General features: G+C 59.3%; 1 protein-coding gene across 2 annotated transcripts in view; it reads left to right on the top strand.

The window, feature by feature from the left end:
* ITPR1 (inositol 1,4,5-trisphosphate receptor type 1) overlaps positions 1-18,902 on the top strand; it is a 219,310-nt gene that overhangs the window by 91,984 nt on the left and 108,424 nt on the right. Inside the window, exons 10-22 of one of the 2 annotated variants that reach the window (XM_058679215.1) lie at positions 2,268-2,363; positions 3,470-3,514; positions 5,636-5,790; positions 9,799-9,898; positions 10,513-10,673; positions 11,415-11,556; positions 11,682-11,840; positions 13,285-13,457; positions 14,220-14,339; positions 14,990-15,184; positions 17,032-17,283; positions 17,549-17,690; positions 18,278-18,431. In XM_058679215.1, coding sequence (XP_058535198.1) covers positions 2,268-2,363; positions 3,470-3,514; positions 5,636-5,790; positions 9,799-9,898; positions 10,513-10,673; positions 11,415-11,556; positions 11,682-11,840; positions 13,285-13,457; positions 14,220-14,339; positions 14,990-15,184; positions 17,032-17,283; positions 17,549-17,690; positions 18,278-18,431 — 1,894 coding nt within the window. The remainder of the gene's footprint in view (positions 1-2,267; positions 2,364-3,469; positions 3,515-5,635; positions 5,791-9,798; positions 9,899-10,512; positions 10,674-11,414; positions 11,557-11,681; positions 11,841-13,284; positions 13,458-14,219; positions 14,340-14,989; positions 15,185-17,031; positions 17,284-17,548; positions 17,691-18,277; positions 18,432-18,902) is intronic. The other variant, XM_058679216.1, reaches the window with a different exon arrangement.

The raw sequence follows: 18,902 nt of genomic DNA, 5'->3' as shown, positions 1-18,902 counted from the left end.
GAAGTGGAGCTGCCGGGATTAGAACCGGCGCCCATATGGGATCCTGGCATGTTCAAGGCGAGGACTTTAGCCACTAGGTCACTGCGCTGGACCCCACACTACATTTTTTTAAGTTCCACACCATGTGTGGATATCACTTTCCTCTTCCCAAGTTACTTTAAAACAGCAGGTGTGAAATAGGCAGAGTGGAAATGAACACGCTGGGGACACAGCTGTGCTTGTCCTAATGTGACGTGCCCTCCGTCGCTGGGCTGTTTCCGGTGGGCAGGACGCTTCTGCAGTGTTGACATCCTTTTGTAAACACTTATGCACCCAACTAAAGTGCCACCGTCAGATGCTGGCGAAGCCGCTGTGGCCGCCCTGGGTGGCACAGAAGCAGGTGCCGAGCCCTTTTCTCTGGGGTGGGGGCGGTGCAAGTGTGAAGAGCCCTGGCTCCGCGGGGGCGTAGGAGGGCCTGTCCCCGGGGAGGCCGCTTCAGAGCTGCCGCTATTTTTTTCCTTCTGAGCAGTAACAGCTGTGTCATTCCTACCCCATCAAAGGCTGTCTCCTGCTGCTTTTCTCATGAGTTTCCTAGGAAAACACTGGCTGAGTTTCTTGATTTTTTTTTTCTTGCAATTCCTGGGAATTTGGCAGTGTTTTGTCTGTAGAACTGATTAGGGATCCTGTCATACTTGGGCAGCTGACTATAGGTCGGCTTTACACAGAGCCCCGGGGCTTGCGTGCTGCATGGGGGCCCCATGTCATGTGGGGACTTGCATGCTGCATGGGGACCCCATGCCACGTGGGGACTTGCATGTCACGTGGGGACCCCATGCCACGTGGGGACTTGCATGTCATGTGGGGACCCCATGCTACATGGGGACTTGCATGCTGCGTGGCGACCCCACGCCATGTGGGGGCTTGCATGCCACGTGGGGCCCCGTGTTGCCATCCCCCCCTCTTGGCCTGTCCTGTCTGTGGGTGTCTGGACTGCAGTGCACAGGTTCCTGCTGTGCTGTGTTCGAGAAGCCGCTGAAGGTCTGAAGGCAGGGAGGGAGTGCACGAGGGAAGGTCCTGCCTCCGCACCCTGCATCCCTTGGTGTCTTCAGCTTGAAGAATGTCAGGTCTTCCCATAACTGCTTCTCTCCTCTTTCATATCTTCACTGAGCAATTTGGTTTTGCCCAAAATAGCACTTTACTGAATGTGGCATTTCATGTCTGTGCACCCCTTGTTGCCATGCCACACGTGTGAAGGGCACAGTTCAACACTGCTGGACGGTTCCTACGTTGTCTCTGATAGTGGGCCTGTTAGCAGCTGCTTCCTGCTGCCCTGGTGCCCCCACCTCCTGTCCCTGCAGGTGGATTCTCTCCCGCCCCCATCCTCACCTCTGAGCTGGGTGTTTAACGGCCTTTTGCTCTGCACCAGCCTGGGCTGCCAGGCAGAACTGCATAAACTAGGGACTTGGAAACAGGCAACATTTCTTCTCTGTGTCTGGTGAGGGCGCCGTTTCCTTCCCTGCTGTGTCCTCATGAACTCTCTGGGGTCTCCACGGTGTGGTGTTCCTTCTGTGTGTAAGGGCTCTGCCCCAACTCCTGAACAGGTTTCAACAAGGGAGGGACAGGGTGGGAAAGAGGGAGGGACGGGGGGGGGGGGGGGAGATGGAGGGACAGGGGAGAGGGAGGGACAGGGCAGGGACGGGGGAGAGGCAGTTACCTTGAGGCCCAGCAGGTGTTTCCACAGCTGCTCCCATGCTGCCCTCTAGTGGCTGGCTCATGTCCTGTCCATGTTTGCCTTGGTTTACGCCATGTGGGTTGGAGTTTCTTCCCTGTGTCCCTTGTGAGTGGTAATGCTATGAACATTCAACGTGCAGGCTTTTACGTGGGCTTATTTTGACATCTTGGGGAGTGGATTGTGGGCCCTGTGGTGACCGTTCCTGCCCTTGCGAGTTATGGCTAGGCTCCGTGGCCCAGTGGCAAGTTCCTGCTGGCACAAGATGTTTGTGTGCAGTGTGGGGTTCTGGGCTGGGCTCTTCTCTGCTGCGCTTGGAGATTCTCACTTGTTTGGATCATGCATTTGTAGTTTTCATTCCCTCCTGGACGGTTTCTTTTTCCGTGTGATCACAATGTGTCCTGCTGGAATCCCTGGGAGAACTTGGTGTCCCCACTTCTCACATGTTCCTTGTGGGCTGTCTTGTGTCCGCCGCCACTGAACTGGACCTTCCCGTGGCAGCACACGCTCGGTGTCCCCCCAGCGTGGGGGCTGCCGCTGACGGTTCTTCCCCTTGCAGGTCGTCCAGCATGACCCGTGCCGGGGTGGAGCTGGCTACTGGAACAGCCTCTTCCGCTTCAAGCATCTGGCCACGGGGCACTACCTGGCGGCGGAGGTAAGCAGTGGCTCTGAGGCGTTCCTGCCGGCGGCCTGGGTACCGCCAAGGCAGCTTGCTTTGCTGCTTCTTCTCCCGTTTCCTTGTGCCTTGTCTGTCCAGAGAACAGGCCAAAGCGAGCAGTGCTTTTTAGTGCTGGATGGGTCTTCCTCGCATCCTGGATACAAAGTGACGAAGCGGAGCCCACCTGGGCTTTTAGGATCTTACTCGGGTTTTGCCCCCACATGCCGCCTGCCCCACTCCTGATGGGCATGTCTGGCCCTCGGTGGCAGGTGGCATGTGAATGCCTGACTGCCCAGGAGCAGAGAGGGAGACGAGCTGCCAGGGCAGCAGGCACAGAGGAGGGTTGGCATTGCAGGGGGCCCTGGCCTCCGTGGCCGGGAAGCCGTGTGGGGCAGGGCAGGCCCCAGGCTGCAGGACAGGACGGGGCCCTTGGAGGTTGTGTGGCAGATGCCCAGAGCTGCTGTGCCACAGGCAGGCTGGACCACAGCCATGTCCGACGCCCTCTCGCCGTCTGCTGCCCGCCCCAGGAGCCTGCTCAGTTACTGTCATGTACGGTGGGGGCGTCAGGACTGCTTCTGTGTCTGCCCCCCGCTGGGGCACCCGCTGCTATGTGGACCAGAGTCTTTGCATTGTTTAAGAACCGAAAACCGTCTGCGCTGGAGTTTGAAACGCAGCTGGGGAGTCCCAGACCCAGCCGGGTGGCTGGGAGCAGTGTCGGTCACATTGTTTGCTGGGATCTATGGTGGCGGCGTTCACTCACTGTGGAGACCAACCTGGTGCTTTGTGAAAACCTGGTTCTGTTTTAATGTCGCACTCCCATGAGCAGGTTGTCTGGCTGCATCTTCATCTTTCGTTTGTTTCAGACTCTCCGTTGCTTTGCTTGTGCGTGGTTGTATTTTCCTCCGTCTGCATGTGAGCGCCGTTGGGCACTGGTGACCAGTGGCCTGCTGTGCGTCCTGTGGTTGGGTACCATGTGTTGTGTCGTGGCATGCCGGTCCCCTGAGCAGAGGGAAGGGACACGTCCCCAGGGTGTCCACAGGAGTGGATGCCCCAGTCCTTCAGCATGCGACGGATCCCTTAATCTCCTGATTCTTTCTCATCAGGTAGACCCTGACTTTGAGGAAGAATGCCTGGAGTTTCCGCCCCCAGTAAGTATGGGCGCAAGAACCTTGTGGTCTCAGCGTGGTGCGGCGGGGCCAAGCGGATCCCCGTGGAGGCAGCGGCCGCTGCGGCCCTGAGCTGGGATGGGCCACCTCAGGCTTCCTTGTCCTGCATGTCATGGGGTGGCAGTCGGGGCCACCTGTGTGCTCTGGACTCCCAGGGCCTGTCGGGACTGGGGCTTGGCCCGTGTGCTGGGTCAGCTCAGGCCTGGGCTCTCACGCCCTGATGTCTGTGTGCCGCTCCCTGGGTCAGGGCAGGTGTGTGAAGGAAACTGTGACCTTGCCTGAGGTCATGCATGTGACCTGGTGTCTGGGGCGTGTGCCTGGCCCCCCAGCTGTGGAGTGGGAATTGATGGGCGTGGGTGAGGCAGTTCGCTGTGGAGGCCCTCACCCTGGTGGCCCTGGAGCAGTTGTTAGTATGGCTGGTGGCTGCGCTCCGATGGCCTGCGCTGACCAGGAGCTCCTCTTCCTCCTTGGAGTCCTGCCCCCTCCCTTCTGGAGTCTCTTTCGGGGCCTCCCTGGACTCAGAAGGCTTTCTGTGGGTGCTTGCAGTTGCAGATCCTGCCGGTGGCTGCTTGCCCTTTCTCTGAGCTGTTTGTCTTCACACCCAGTCCACTTCTAGGGCGTATGACCAGGGGGCCTCAGGGTTACCCTCTGTGGGCACAGGAAGCTGCACCTTGGCAGGGGCAGGCTAGGGCTACCAGCCCTGAGGCCTGGCATCGCGGGGGCATAGCTGCCCTGCTAGCTTCCTGCTCTGAGGATGACTGGCCGGTGCCACGCAGGGGCAGTAGAGTGGACCTGGCCTCAGATTCCAGAGCCACTGCTTTGGGGCTGGGGGACCTGGTGGGTTTGCTTCTCTTGGACAAGTGGCATCTTTAGGTGGCGTGGTGGATGTGCCGGCAGGTGGGCTGTGGATCTGGCTCCCTGATGCTGTGCTGGCTGCGTCCTAACCATGCAGGAACGTGGGGTTGGAGGTGAGGCAGCACCTCTGTGGGCGCTGTGTATCCCCCCTCCTGGCCTGTGAAGGCGGAGAAGCACCCGCGGCTCCGTCCTGTCCATCTCCCAGTGGCCCCTGTGCGCAGGCCGCCCTCAGTGTTGTCCTGCAGGCACCTTCCTTCCCGCCAGGGGACACACGCTGGTGGCCAGTAGGATTTCCCTGTGGGGTCCCTTGGCCTCTCTTGACACCGGAGTCTTCATCATGATTGAGCCAGAATTTGCAGGGAAAACAGGGTGAGGGCTGCTTTTCTAGGTCGTAGTGATTTGGGGCCAAAGTGTTTGCAGAGGTCTGCGGCTTGTTCAGATGGAGGTGCCGGGGGAGCAGCCAGAGGCATAGGCTCCATTGCAGGCAGCCCAGGCAGCTGCCGCTGCGTCGTGTGTCCAGGCCCGTACTGTCTTCTCTGCCTTGGGTCTGCTTAGCTTGTCCTGCTTCTCCTCCTGGAGCTGCCACCTGTCCGCCTGTCGGGGAAGCAGGCTGTGCTTCGGGCTGGGAGCAGGCAGCTCGCAACAAGGGCAGCCTGGCTTTGTCAGGGACGTGGGAGGATGTGGTGGTCTTGAGGTGGTGCAGCTAGGAGACCAGTCCCATGGGGTCCTGGCCCACCTGAACAGGTGCAGTGCTGGGTCTGGGGGCTGCAGTGTTTCCCTGCGTGTGGTTTGTGGCCCTTGGACCTCACTTCCCAGCTCTTCGTTCATCTCTGACGGACTCCCAGGGCTGGCGATTGTTTTCCTTTGTCCTGGGAAGGAGCTGGCTTGTCCTGTGGGGTGGATTGTTCTCGCCATAGCCACGTGGTTCCTAAAGACCAAATCCCTGCAATGTGTTTGCTGTAGGGGCCTCAGCTGCCGCAGGTGGAGGCAGCCACAGACACCCCTGATGTCTCTCCTGCTCTGCCCCGCCGGCTCCTGCTGCCGGCACACGGGGAGGCAGCCTCTGTGCCTGGCCAGGGGAGCAGTGAGCAGGCACTCTTGGCTCAGGCGGCCACGCGCATGCTCAGTTCAGCCCCGGAACTCTGGTCCTCTCCCTGCCAGCTGCCATCATGGCCGTCTCAGACACAGTGTGCACAGGATGCTTGAGCTCGTGGTGCTGTGTCCTGACTTGGTCCCTTCTCTCCTCAGGTGGACCCTGACCAGGACACCTCTCGAAGCAGGCTGCGTAACACCCCTGAGAAGATGGTCTACTCGCTGGTCTCCGTGCCTGAGGGCAGCGACATCTCCTCCATCTTTGAGCTGGACCCCACCACGCTGCGGGGAGGTGACAGCCTGGTTCCAAGGTCTGGTTTCAAGCTAATCTTCCCAAGGAGTCTGTCCTGGCCACATGTCTGGCCAGCAGATCGCTGCTGTCTTTTTGAAAGCTCCTGCAAAGGGTCTGGCCCCCTCTGTGGCCGGGTTGCCTATATGGGGCCTGAGGATTCACATTGTTTGCCAACAGAGAGTCCCCCGTCACCGATGGGAATGTGCTGTCTCCCCGTCAGCAGGCCGGACTAAGCCCAGACGGCCCAAGGTTCCACTCTGCTCCCGTCCTCCTTGCGCTTGGTCAGCTGGCTCTGCCCAGGCGGCTCTGAGAATCACAGCTCTGAGATTCACCATGTGCCTGGGCCATTGTGCTAAAAGCACTGAGAAATTAGATGGCTTTTCTCTGGTGAAATTCAACTGCTAGTTTTTTTGCCTTAGCTGGCATTTTTCTGGGGACAAGCTGCTTCTTGGGGAATCAGCAGCAATCTTGTCAGGAAGGCTTTCACCTGCCTAGCCTGGCTCCGTTCCATGTGCAGGGCTCAGTGTGTGTGTGGCTGAGTGCTGTTCACCCATTCTTACCGTTAGAAAAACAGAGGCAGCTTGTGCAATGAGGGGATCCTAGAGCGGAACCTGTCCCCACCTGCCTGGCTGCCCGACCAAAGCTGCCTGTGACACGGATGACCCTGGCTCGGGGGTGCTTGGCACAGCTGCCCTGTCCAGGTCTGTACCCTGAGGTCAGGCGGATGTGCCGCACCGTTCCCCTCCAGTGCTGGGGTCAGCAGAGCCAGGCTGCACCCCGACAGTCGTCTCGGCCCCTCCTCTCCTGGGTCTTAGGCTGATAGGCTTTGTCTACTCTCGATTGGTGTGTTGGACGTCACTGTGTCACTCGGTTTTTGAGATGGCTTGTTCTTGGTTTCATGTGTGAGAAGCACATGTTCTGGCATGCGGATCAGTACTATGCTCCATTTCATCACCAAGCTACATTCCGTCATCTGGCTGATTGCAACTTGAGTCGTGCATTAGCTGGTGGCATCCATGTCAGGTTGTCGTATGGGGCCCTGTTTTCACCTCCTGTCCCTGGAGTGGACTTGCCAGGCCTTCTGGGGAACCACCAAAAGTGTCTCCAAGTACATGCCCCAGTTTGTGTTGGCAGCAGCAGTGTGCAAAATACCAATGTCTCCTGTCCTGCCGCATGCTAGTCACCATCTTACCTGAGCCTTCCTGCCCACCAACCCACCACTTTCCCTGGTGGGTTGGTGAGGTGCTAGCTCCCCGTGGTGGGCTGGTGAGGTGCTCCCCGTGGTGGCTGGTGAGGTGCTGGCTCCCTGTGGTGGGCTGGTGAGGTGCTCCCCATGGTGGGCTGGTGAGGTGCTCCCCGTGTTGGGTTCTGAGGTGCTGGCTCCTCGTGGTGGGTTGGTGAGGTGCTCCCCGTGGTGGGCTGGTGAGGTGCTCCCCGTGGTGGGCTGGTGAGGTGCTCCCCATGGTGGGCTGGTGAGATGCTGGCTCCTGTGATGCATCAATGTTTCCCTGGTTACTGATGATGTGCTTCCTCTCCGTGTATTTATTGGTTATTACATTTCTCCTTTTGAAGACTGATTCAGATGGATTTGCCTTTTTTAAATTGTTGACTATCTAACGAAACTGAATGTTCTGTTTCTATGACAGAACTTAGATGTTTTTCTGCACACAGTTACCGTCTTAGAGAATTGAATAGCAAATTCTCTTGTCTCTAGGGTTATCTTTTGATTTTGTTAGTCTTTGGAAGCACAAACATGTTGAAAATCACACTGTATTTAAGATTTTGATTCTTTAAGTGAGAAATCTGGCCAAATCCAAGGTCATGAAGGGTTTTTTTTGTCTCAGAGAGTTGGTAGTTGTTCTTCTGCAATCTGCAGTCTTTGATTTACTCTGTACGTGGGCTGTGGTGGGCACGACGGCTTTTAAGTTCCCTTCGACTTTGACCTTGGACAAGGTAGGGCCAAGTGGTAGGACCCAAGTGCATTTCAGTGTGATTTCCCATAAGTTATGTCTGTTCTGGAGGTCGTTTAGCCCCCTGCCTTAAACCACCGCGTTTTCCCTCGGAGCGGGCTTCATGGCCTCCCCGAGAGGGAGGTGGTCCTTGCAGGCTGTGGACAGGCTGTGCCCCTACCGCAGGCTCCCCTGCAGGTGGACTTGGCTCTCGGGTCTTGCATCTCTTCTCCTGGTCCTCTGTGGGCAGGGCCCTTAGTTGGCACCCTGGAGAGGCTCACTCACTGTTGTGCCCCTGGCTTCTCACCTTCCATTTTCCCTGGGCTGTGAGTTTGGGATGTCCACGTCCCGGGTCCAGTCAGGCCCACTGTGTTTCTCCTCCATCTTCTTGCGGGGTGCATCCTGGGAGTGGCTGATGCTGGCTCCAGCCCTTGGGTTTCTGCCACCCACAGGAGAGTCCTGGCTTGGATTCATGCGGGCCTCGTAGGAGCGAATCAGCAGATAGGAGACCTCACTGTCACATGAAATCAAATCGTTACAAATTTAAAGGTGTCGTCCTGCCCTGGGTCACCCTGAGTGCCAAGGGGGTATAGGGCCTGTTGTTGATGGAGACCATTGGGACGTAAACTCCTTAGGCCTCAGACATGTGCCAGGTTCATCTGCTTGACAGTCAGGCGCTCTTGGGGCAGCTCTGTGAGCACCATGCACTGGTCATCATGCATTGGTCACTCCTGGGACTCGTTGTTCAGCAGTGACGAAGTCTGTCTACACAGAGCAGGATCAGTGTGTGCAGTGGGTGCACCACAAGACACCCATCCCACAGCTCTCCTAACGCACGAGGGCACTGCAGACATGCTGACGGGTGCCCACACCTCTCTGGTGCCCGTTGCTAACACCAGCTGGAAGCAGCCATTACCTAAGTAAGCCCCAAGCTTTGTTTATAGCTCACAAGGCAAGTCACTTGGGATAAAGAACGTGTCTTCTCATTGTATACCTGTCCTGTGTGGTTTACACCTTCATTGCTTGGAGGAAGCACACGGGAGCTGCCCGGGAGCCAGGCACTGACTAGTCTCCTGGCTCAGTGATAAGAGGAGCCCCACTTGCTGCCTCCTGGGTCTGCGCTGATGGGATGCTGGGAGCAGAGGCAGGCCCGGGAACCAGAGCCAAGCTCTGCGAGGTGGGGTGCAGGTGTCCCCGCTGACGCTCCAGCCACTGGGCCAGAGCCCTCGGCCCCTCCCCCGGCCCCAGGAGGGGCAGCAGCGGTCTCCTGACCCGCTTGTGGTCTGTCCTGCCCACCAGGCCGTGAGCAGGTGGGCCTCTCACGTGTCCGGGTCCAGAGCTGCCTGACCGTGCTCTCGTCCCTGGGCCCTTCACTGTTGCTGACCGGAGCTGCAGGCAGAGCCCTTGGCAAGGAGATGAAATAAAATGCCGTGCTAAGGGAGTGAGGCCCCCATGTGCCAAGGCGGGTGGGTTTTGGAATCCTGTGGACAAAGGGTCTTAAGATGTTCTTGAAAAATACACGTTATGGCAAAGTTCAGCTTAGATCCCGGTTTTTGGTTTGTTCCTGCACTGAGTGCAAATTTGCCTTTTAAGTCTCCACTCCCCAAAACTTTAAGGCGAACTCTTGTATTTCCATGTATCTCATGATTAAACAACTGGTTTGGGTCTTTTTTTCCTCATTATTGATCCTTGGGACGTGTCAGTCATTGCTTCTCCAGCTGTGGTGTTGGACGCTGGTGCAGGGTCAGAAGCCCTCTCCTGTCCTTCTGTCCTTCCCTTCCCCCCAACAGCCTCAGGGGGCATCACATGCCTGTTAGCAGCCCCCTGTAACAGCAGATCTGAGTGGACCTTGGGCTGGAACCATTGGCTGTGGTGTCTGTCCTGTGCAGTGTGCATGGTGGGATGCCTCGTTCTGACACCATGGCATGACCTCTGTGCCCCCCTTCTCATGCCTCTCATCGTCCCTGTAGGATCTCCCCCAGGGTGCCCTCCGTGCCCCCTCCTCATGCCCCTCCTCCCTGTAGGAACTCTCCCAGGGTGCCCTCCGTGCCCCCTCCTCATGCCCCTCCTCCCTGTAGGAACTCCTACGTCCGACTCAGGCACCTGTGCACCAACACCTGGGTGCACAGCACCAACATCCCCATCGACAAGGAGGAGGAGAAGCCAGTGATGCTCAAAGTGAGTCCTGCTGCTGGGGCTGCTGGGGCTGCTGGGGGACCACTGGGCTGGGCTGCTTGGGGAGGGTGGGCTAGTCACCCCAGGATCTGCATGAAGCCCGCCCCCATGCCTCGTGTGAACCGTGGTGCCAGCCCGGACTGTTTGTGTCTGGGGGACAGCAGGTGTCTGTGGCTGTCCTTCCTCTGCATGGAGCTGGCATTCCCCGAGCGTTCTCCCTTCCCTTGCTCACTCACGCCAGGGCATGCTGAGGGTGAGGGGGTGGGGGTGTTCTTGTACATGTTTTCTTTCTTTTTTTCTACTTTTTTCCCCCTACGTGGGGTGTTTCCAGGTGTGTAGGAGAGCTGCAGGCAGGAAGCAGGGTTGCCCTTGTCATGCTCTGCCATCCCTGTCTTGTTCCTCTCCCTACACTTACACGTGCTCTGACCTGCTCCTGTGATGGGCTGTGAGGTGGCAAGGCTGCTCCCTTGCTCCTAGGATGGGGCACACAGCCTGGCAGACAGGTGCCTGCCCTGTTCCCTTCACTTGCACCCGGCTGCACGGGTTTGCTGGCCCCGGGCCTCGCTAACACCACGCCTGGCCCCGCGGGAGTCTCACAAGCCCGCCTTGAATTGCAGATCGGCACCTCTCCCGTGAAGGAAGACAAGGAGGCCTTTGCCATCGTCCCTGTCTCTCCCGCGGAAGTGCGGGACCTTGACTTTGCCAACGATGCCAGCAAGGTGCTGGGCTCCATCGCTGGGAAGCTAGAAAAGGGCACCATCACCCAAAATGAGCGCCGGTGAGCACCCAACACCCAGCAGCCACCCTCGTCCGTGGGGCTCCCACGTACACAGTCATCCTTAGCCACGGGGCTACCACACCTAGTAGCCACCCTCGCCCACGGGGCTCCCACGTGCGCAATCACCCTCACTCACGGGACTCCTACACCCAGCTGTCACCCTTGCCCACGGGGCTCCCACAAACACAGCCACCCTCGCCCATGGGGCTCCCCCCACAGCTGCCCTCACCCACGGGGCTGCCCCCCCCACAGCCACCCTCATCCACGGAGCTGCCCCCCCACAGCCACCCTCATCCACGGGGCTGCCCCCCACAGCCATCCTCGCCCATGGGGCTCCCCCCACAGCTGCCCTTGCCTGCGGGGGTGTTTATGGTGCTGTGGGGGAAGCAAAGGGCTCACTGTAAGGGTAGCAGGATAATGTGTTTCAGAGCCTTGTGTTTGTAATTTCCCAGAAATAACTAATTGCATATACTTTCTGAGGGTCTCTAAGATGGTTGGAAGCTCTCCCACCAATCTGCTCTCTGGCAGCCTGTTGCTGGCTTCAGGGCTTGAGGTCCCTCTGAGGTGACCTGGCAGCCTTCGGCAGACAGCCCTGTGCTGTTTGTATTCCTCTTTTTGGAACTTAGTGGGGAAGGGGCTGTGCGCCTGTGACTGGCTGGTGGGCTGCAGGCCTCCCAGGCAGAGTACCCGTCGCGGTGTCTGTGGCGTGCCCCCACCTCTGACTGCGTCTCCACTCCCAAGCTCTGTCACCAAGCTGTTAGAAGACCTGGTTTACTTTGTCACTGGAGGGACAAACTCTGGCCAGGACGTGCTCGAAGTGGTCTTCTCCAAGCCCAACCGGGAGCGGCAGAAGCTGATGCGAGAACAGAACATCCTGAAGCAGGTTGGTGTGCCGCACGCACGGGAGCTGACTGCGCGTGAGGGTGTGGGTCCCTGCACCAGCTGGGCTGGGCTGGCACCTCCTGCCCGCCCGACGCAGCCGTCTCCCCTCCGTTTCTGCACGCACAGATCTTCAAGCTGCTGCAGGCGCCCTTCACCGACTGTGGCGATGGCCCCATGCTGCGGCTAGAGGAGCTGGGTGACCAGCGGCACGCGCCTTTCCGGCACATTTGCCGGCTGTGCTACCGGGTGCTGCGGCACTCACAGCAGGACTACAGGAAGAACCAGGTGGGCTACACAGGCAGGTGGGAGGGCGGGTGCGGCCTCCCTCACCTTCCGAGCTCCTGTGCCCCGTGTGCTCACTGAGTGGTGTGGAATAGAGTCGTGGCGGTAGAGGAACTCTGCCTGTTGCGGATGAGTCAGGACCTTTCCCTCTCATCCTCTGGCATGTTCAGCGTCTCTGCTGGGAACATTGGTCTCTGGGTTCCGGTTTGTGAAATCCAGAAGTTGTTCCCTGTCGGTGTGTGTGTCCTGTAACACATGTGTGCACGTGGGTACTTGTTTCAGCGTGGATCTGTCATACTCTATCCAAGAAGCACATGTTGGAACCACTCAGAGATACTGACAATTCTGAGAATCTGAGAACCGTGTTACTGCTTTGCTGAGACTCATTTAGGGAGTTATTTCGTCCTCTAGGGAGCACCTGGCTGTGGCCGGAGACCCTGCTGGTAGGTCTTGCTGGGAGTGCATAGCACCTGCTGGGCAGAGGCCAGAGAGGGTCTCTGATACATGCATAGGCACAGTGCACCTGGCCGAGGTTGGGGCAAGCGGCCCTGTGTGCACAACCCCCGAGACGCAGCCGGCCACGCTGGGGCTCAGCTACGCATGCCTTTTTGTGGCATTCCGCTGCTGCTTCAGGTACAGGTTCCTGTTTGTCGTGAAGATGGGGTAATTGGTGATCGATGCTTCAGAGCTAGGACTGTGCTGGCCCCTCCCTTGGTGCCAGCTTCAGTGTACCAGGGAGATTGCCCCTTGCCCCTCTTGTCCTCTCTTGGTGGATATGGCTGGGTGACTTGTGGTCAATGCTAGTTGGCATGTCCCTGCAGGCTGACCCCTCCCAAATACCCATTCTTACCATGTCCAGGCTGGAGACTGGCTCGTGTCCACTGGGTTACTCCTGAGCTGACCCAAGGGATTAGGAATTAATGAAAAAGATTACAGGCAGAATCGGGAGCCCCTGGATCATGGAGCAGGTGTCATTCTTGGGCAGGGAAGCCCAGGGCGGTTTCCTCACCCACACTCGAGATATGTGGGCCTGACCCCAACAGCAGGGAGCACAGCCTTGCACACGTGTGTGATGAGGCGAGTGGCTGGCCTGGCCCTCCTGGTTCGCTTGTGCTTCTCGTCCACCCTCCAGAGCTGAGTGGGGTCACGCTGGTCCGCACCCCAGCTGTGCTCGGGCACAAAGCCAGGGGCACGGTTAAGTCCTCTTGAATCAGTAATAAGTTCAGAGCTGGCAAACAGGTTCTGACCTTTGGATGTGTGCACGGTGTGCTTTGGCCACCTGTAGGAGGCCATGTGACTCGCTGGTGGAGCGGGCTGTGAGCGCCGGCGGTGGGAAGCTGAGGATGGTGGCCGGTTCCTGCCAGCCTCCTGTGCGTCCTCCGGGGTGTGCTGCTGCCTCCCTGCTGGTGGCCTGGCCTTGGCTGACCTCTGCTCTCCCCCCCGGAAGGAGTACATCGCCAAGCAGTTCGGCTTCATGCAGAAGCAGATCGGCTACGATGTGCTGGCCGAGGACACCATCACGGCCCTGCTGCACAACAACCGCAAGCTCTTGGAGAAGCACATCACGGCGGCCGAGATCGACACCTTCGTCAGCCTGGTGCGCAAGAACCGGGAGCCCCGGTGAGTGCAGGAGGGCAGAGCAGGCCGCAGGTGTCCAGGGCTGCGCTGCGGGAGGTGGCAAGACCCGGGTACCATCCTGGCTCTGCTGCTGACCAGCCAGTGACCGTGGCTGTTTGGAGTGGATGTTCTCATCTGTGAGATGGGCATTGTGGAGACCGAGGGGACGAAGAGCCTGTGGCGGGTGGTGGGCGCACCCGAGTGTCCTCAGGAACCCCTGTGCTGCCCAGGTGCTGGTCGGAGTCTCACACGCTTAGTGCTGCCCGAGGGTTTCTGTCTGCTCTTGGCTGCAGGCGAGGGGTGCGGTTGGCACCCTGGGCACCAGGCTGTGCGTGGTGGGTCCCACTGCGGGAGTGGTTGTTTGCTGTCGCCCGTGAGTGGAGGTGGTGCTTGCCCGGCACTGCGGGCAGAGGCTGCGTAAGGTCACCCTGTGCAGGAGGAGCCGGCCCGGTGAGCACAGTGGGATTAGTGACTCCTGCAGGGCTCCGCCCACTCGAGCCCCCACACCTTGCTCGCCCAGCGTTGCCCCGTGTCTGTCTCGTGCACTCCACTCTGCTTGTTGTCCTTCCTGTGTATAGCCTCTCCACTGTGCGTCTCTCTTTTGTCCCTGGCGTGCAGTCTCCAGGAGCACCCTGGACCCCGGCATCAAGCCCTACGTGGTCACCAACCTCTGTTAGAGGCTCACCTCGCTGTGCCTGGTAGCAGAGGGGCTGCAGGTGCGCCTGCCCTGCCTCACACGTCCCCTGTGTTCCCATGTCCACGCAGGTTCCTGGATTATCTCTCTGACCTCTGTGTGTCCATGAACAAGTCCATCCCGGTGACACAGGAGCTGATCTGCAAGGCTGTGCTGAACCCCACCAATGCAGACATCCTCATCGAGACCAAGTGAGGCGCTCAGGGTGCAGGGGGCCCTTGGGAGGGCCCGTGGGGCAGCTACCAGGAGTTCACGGGGCACAAGAGGGCCGTGGGAGGGCTCATGGGGCAGCCAGCGCCAGCTCAGGAGGTGCAGGCGAGGCCGTGGGAGGGCCCGTGGGTGGGGGGCAGTCAGCAGGAGCTCATGGGGCACAGGCGAGGCAGTGGGAGGGCCTGTGGGTGCTCACACAGTGTGCCTGCCCCATGTGGGTGGGGTTACAGAAGTGCTAACTATGTTAGTGTTGTGTGTGTGTCTGTTTGGTCTCCTCTTTGGCTTTGGGATGAAGCCCATTTGTGCGTTTGCACAGCCCATCTCGTTGCTTTGGCTTTGGGGACCTGGTGTCTTAGGAAGGGGTCTGTACCATGTACCTGTTGACCCTTCTTCCCACCAAGGGTCAGCCCCTTCCCCTGCACTTTGCCTCCTGTCTTCTGCTGCCGGCGTCCTCTGGGTGACACGGTCACCTCTGGAGACCCTGGGTCCTGGTGTGTGAGGGTGGTGGCCAGCTGTGAGGGGCTGCTGGACTGGGCCAGGGCTGGCAAGACCACATTAGGCCTGCCTGGTGTTGCGGGCTGAGCCGGTACCCAGTGCAGCAGCCTGAGTCCCCTTCCCGTCCCCCTTCCAGGCTAGTTCTTTCTCGGTTTGAGTTCGAAGGGGTTTCCAGCGGGGAGAACGCCCTGGAGACCGGCGAGGATGAAGAGGAAGTGTGGCTGTTCTGGAGGGATGGTAACAAAGAAGTCCGCAGTAAGAGCGTGCGTGAGCTGGCACAGGATGCCAAGGAGGGCCAGAGGGAGGACCGGGACGTGCTGAGCTACTACCGGTAAGTGGGCGTGTGGCTGCTGTCTGCAGTGAGCCACCTGCTAAGGGGGCCGGGCAGGAAGGCAGGGAGTGGGCCTGCATGGCTGCCATTTACAGGTGACCCACCTGCTAAGGGGGCCGGGCAGGAAGGCAGGGTGGCCACTGCGGAGTCAGCTGCTATTGCCCGTGCAGTCACAGGAGGCAGAGTGTGCCCTCCCAGCAGCTCCAAGTGCTCCTTGCCCTTGAGGGGGAGGAGGGACGTGTGTGGAGTAGGACTGCCTGGGTTCACGTCCTGACCCCTCCTCTATTTGCACAGTGAGGCAGTGCTGATCCCACAGAGCATGTGCACACAGAGCCACGTGTGTATACAGCTGTGCATACGCATGGAACTGCTTACGTCTGTGCCAAACCACGCTCTGCCATCCGCACTTGCTGTTCCCCAGGCCCCCGGGCTCTGCCTACCTTCATCTGCATGCTGTCTCCATCCCCGGCGGTTTTCTCCCTGCCGTGTCATGTTCGTGTTTCCCATGTCTTCTGCTCGTCACCTCTGCAGTGCCTCAGCCCTGCTGGGAGGCGTGCTGGCAGGGGTGGAGAGCTCAGAGGGCCAGTGAGGAGCGAGAAAGAGGGGGGCAGGACAGGATGGTGGGCAGCACTCCAGGCTGCCCAATGGCACACGCGACTTGGCCTGCTCGTGTCCCTCCCCTCCCGTCCACATGCACTGTGTGTGACGCTGGGTGCACCTGTCTGTGTGAGGATTCTGCCCAAGTGGCCCCACCCGCCCCTCCTCAAGCAGCCTTGCTCCCACACTGAGGGCCGCTTCTGTCTTGCTCGAGCGGAGTCCTGTGCACGTCCGTCTCTGCTGAGGGGGCTGCTCGGCCTCCTGGCTCACAGAACACACTGGCATGTGTTCACGCTGGTTCCTGCAGTGTTGTGGCCACCAGCGGCCCTCGTTGTCGGGCATGTCCTGTGCATGTCTGCCTGTGCCCGTGAGGCTCTTGCACACCTGGGGATGTGTCGGGGGGTGCTGGTGCATTGTACTTCCCCAGGGAATCCTAACCCCGTGTTAGGGCTGTCCACATCTCTTGCTGTGGCTGACAGCTGTGGCCAGCTGGGCGTGTTGTGATGCTTTTTAATCTCTGCTCATCCTGGGATTTCGTCTGAAGTTGGATTTCCCCAGTTTCTGGTTGGGGGGGTGAGTGCGTGCTCATTCCGTGTTCAGTGGTGGGGGTGGGGGTCAGTGTTTGCGGGTTGGGCAGCTTCCTCTCTGAAGGTCTGTCCCAGGTGACTGAGGAGGGCGTCTGCCAGGTGCCCGGAGGTCCTGGGGAGTGGGTGGCATCTCCCACCTGAGTGCATCCGATGTTGCTCCGATACACGGATGACAGGGTGGCTCGTGTGACGCAGGACCCAGACGTAGTGTAAATATATCAGTCGGACCTCGTTTTGGCAGTACCTTTCTGCAGCATTTCCTCCCAGTCTCTGATGTCCATTCTGTGATGCCCAGTCTCTGATGCCCAGTGATGCCCATTCTCTGATGCCCAGTCTCTGATGCCCAGTGATGCCCAGTCTCTGATGCCCAGTCTCTGATGCCCAGTGATGCCCATCCTCTGATGCCCATTCTCTGATGCCCATTTTCTGATGCCCAGTCTCTGATGCCCATTCTCTGATGCCCAAGCAGGCAGCAGCTCAGGGCTTGCTGTGTGCTTGAGGTAAAGGACACAGCTGAAGGAAGGCAGAGGATGCGTGCAAGGGTCGTGCCCCGCCCTTGCCTGCAGCAAGGCTGAGCTGCTCTTTGGTTGGGGGCTTGAATTGCAGGCCCCCTTCCCTGCTCCGCCCCAGTGACGCCCTCTTGTTGCCACCCTGTCACTTCAGGTACCAGCTGAACCTCTTTGCTCGCATGTGTCTGGACCGCCAGTACTTAGCCATCAATGACATCTCGGGCCAGCTGGACGTGGACCTGATCCTGCGCTGCATGTCCGACGAAAACCTGCCCTACGAGCTGCGGGCGTCCTTCTGCCGCCTCATGTTGCACATGCATGTGGATCGGGACCCGCAGGAGCAGGTCACGCCTGTGAAATACGCCCGCCTCTGGTCGGAGATCCCCTCTGAGATCGCCATTGATGAGTGAGCATGGCTCCTGGCCCCGTGCCACCCCGTGTGGGGTGTTAGAAGGCAGAGGGCGGGGAACCTACTGCTGTAGCTCGTTTTCTCCGGAACATACAAGATGCACGCATTTTTCACCTTCCCTCTGTTGTGACGTGCCGGGGAGCGGATGTCAGAGCCGCCTGTGCTAGGGCACGTGGCTGGAGCTGGCAAGCTGGCCGTGGTGCCGAGGGCCTCCCTGGGCAGAGTCGAGCATCTCACGCCTCTCCTCCTCCTTCCCTTTCAGCTACGATAGCAGCGGGGCGTCCAAGGACGACACCAAGGAGCGTTTCTCCCAGACCATGGAGTTCGTGGAGGAGTACCTGCGTGACGTGGTCTGCCAGCGGTTCCCGTTCTCCGATAAGGAGAAGAACAAGCTCACCTTTGAGGTAACGCTCCCGGAAGTCGCCTCCACGTGTGGGGAAGACAGAAAGTTCGGGAGTGGGTGAGCTGCTCCTCCGGGGTGAGTCGCTCTGTGGCCACTCGCCTAGCCTGACGGCATCAGGTGATTGGAGTCGCGGGCGATGCCGTGGGTGAGTGTGCTGTGGGCTCGGCCACAGAGACTGTGGGAGAGCACAGATCTGCTGGGTGTGCTGTGGGTTAATCCTGTGGCGAACGCCGGCAGGGCCTTGTTATCCTGGAGTGAGGGCATGTCTGAGACGCCCGTGGTGTGAACTGCTCCGTGCCTTGGGCTGTGTTGGTTCTGCTAGCTGCGCCTCCTCCATGTAGCTTGGCTGGCCCAGAGCTGCCTGTGGGAAGCTGGGGGAACTGGGGAGACTGGTTGGTTCAGTCAGTTGAACTCCTCAAAACAGAATCATTGGGCAGGTTTCTATTTTTGGCTTTTTCTGATTTCTGAAACTTTTTACACATGGTGATCACAGTACACACCTCTTATCATGGAGGAGGTTTAAAAGAGAAGAACAACTTGTGGATTGTAAACCACATCCAGCCAGCGCTGTCTGCTTGTGTCCGGCAGGTTGTGAATTTAGCCAGGAATCTCATCTACTTCGGCTTCTACAACTTCTCCGACCTCCTGCGGCTGACCAAGATCCTCCTGGCCATCTTGGACTGCGTGCACGTGACGACCATCTTCCCCGTCAGCAAGATGGCCAAGGGGGAGGAGAGCAAAGGTAGCGTGGGCGCAGGGTGGAGTCCTGGCGGTACCCGCCTGCCCCAGGGCAGCCTTTCCTTCCTGCCCCTTCGCTGTTGGCGTTATGTGGCTCAGCGGGTGATCACTGTGTGGCCTCCCGTGACTGAGAGTCACTTCGCTAGCTTAGCTTTGTGTTCAACGTGGGCGGCTCTGCCCGCTGCGCTGGGCACTGCAGCAGTGCCCCGCAGGGTCTCTCCTGTGTGGGAACTCCTGCTCATGCTGTTGGTCAGTGGTGAGATAGGGCCTCAGCCTGCTTCCTGCTGAACGCCTTCACTGGGTCGGAAGACAGGTTAGCCTGTGAGCCACTGTGGGCAGGAGGATGGCTGCCCTGGAGGCACCCGGAGTTCTACACAACACAGTGCTGCACGGGCCAGGCCTTGGAGGCTGGTGCCAGCCTCTGCCCAGCGCCAAGGGGGCTGCCCTGTCAGGTACCACTGGGTAACAGACCTGG

Source organism: Ochotona princeps, chromosome 21 (assembly GCF_030435755.1).
Source record: "Ochotona princeps isolate mOchPri1 chromosome 21, mOchPri1.hap1, whole genome shotgun sequence".
Lineage (NCBI taxonomy): Eukaryota > Metazoa > Chordata > Mammalia > Lagomorpha > Ochotonidae > Ochotona > Ochotona princeps.
This window is presented reverse-complemented; position numbering and strand designations above follow the sequence as displayed.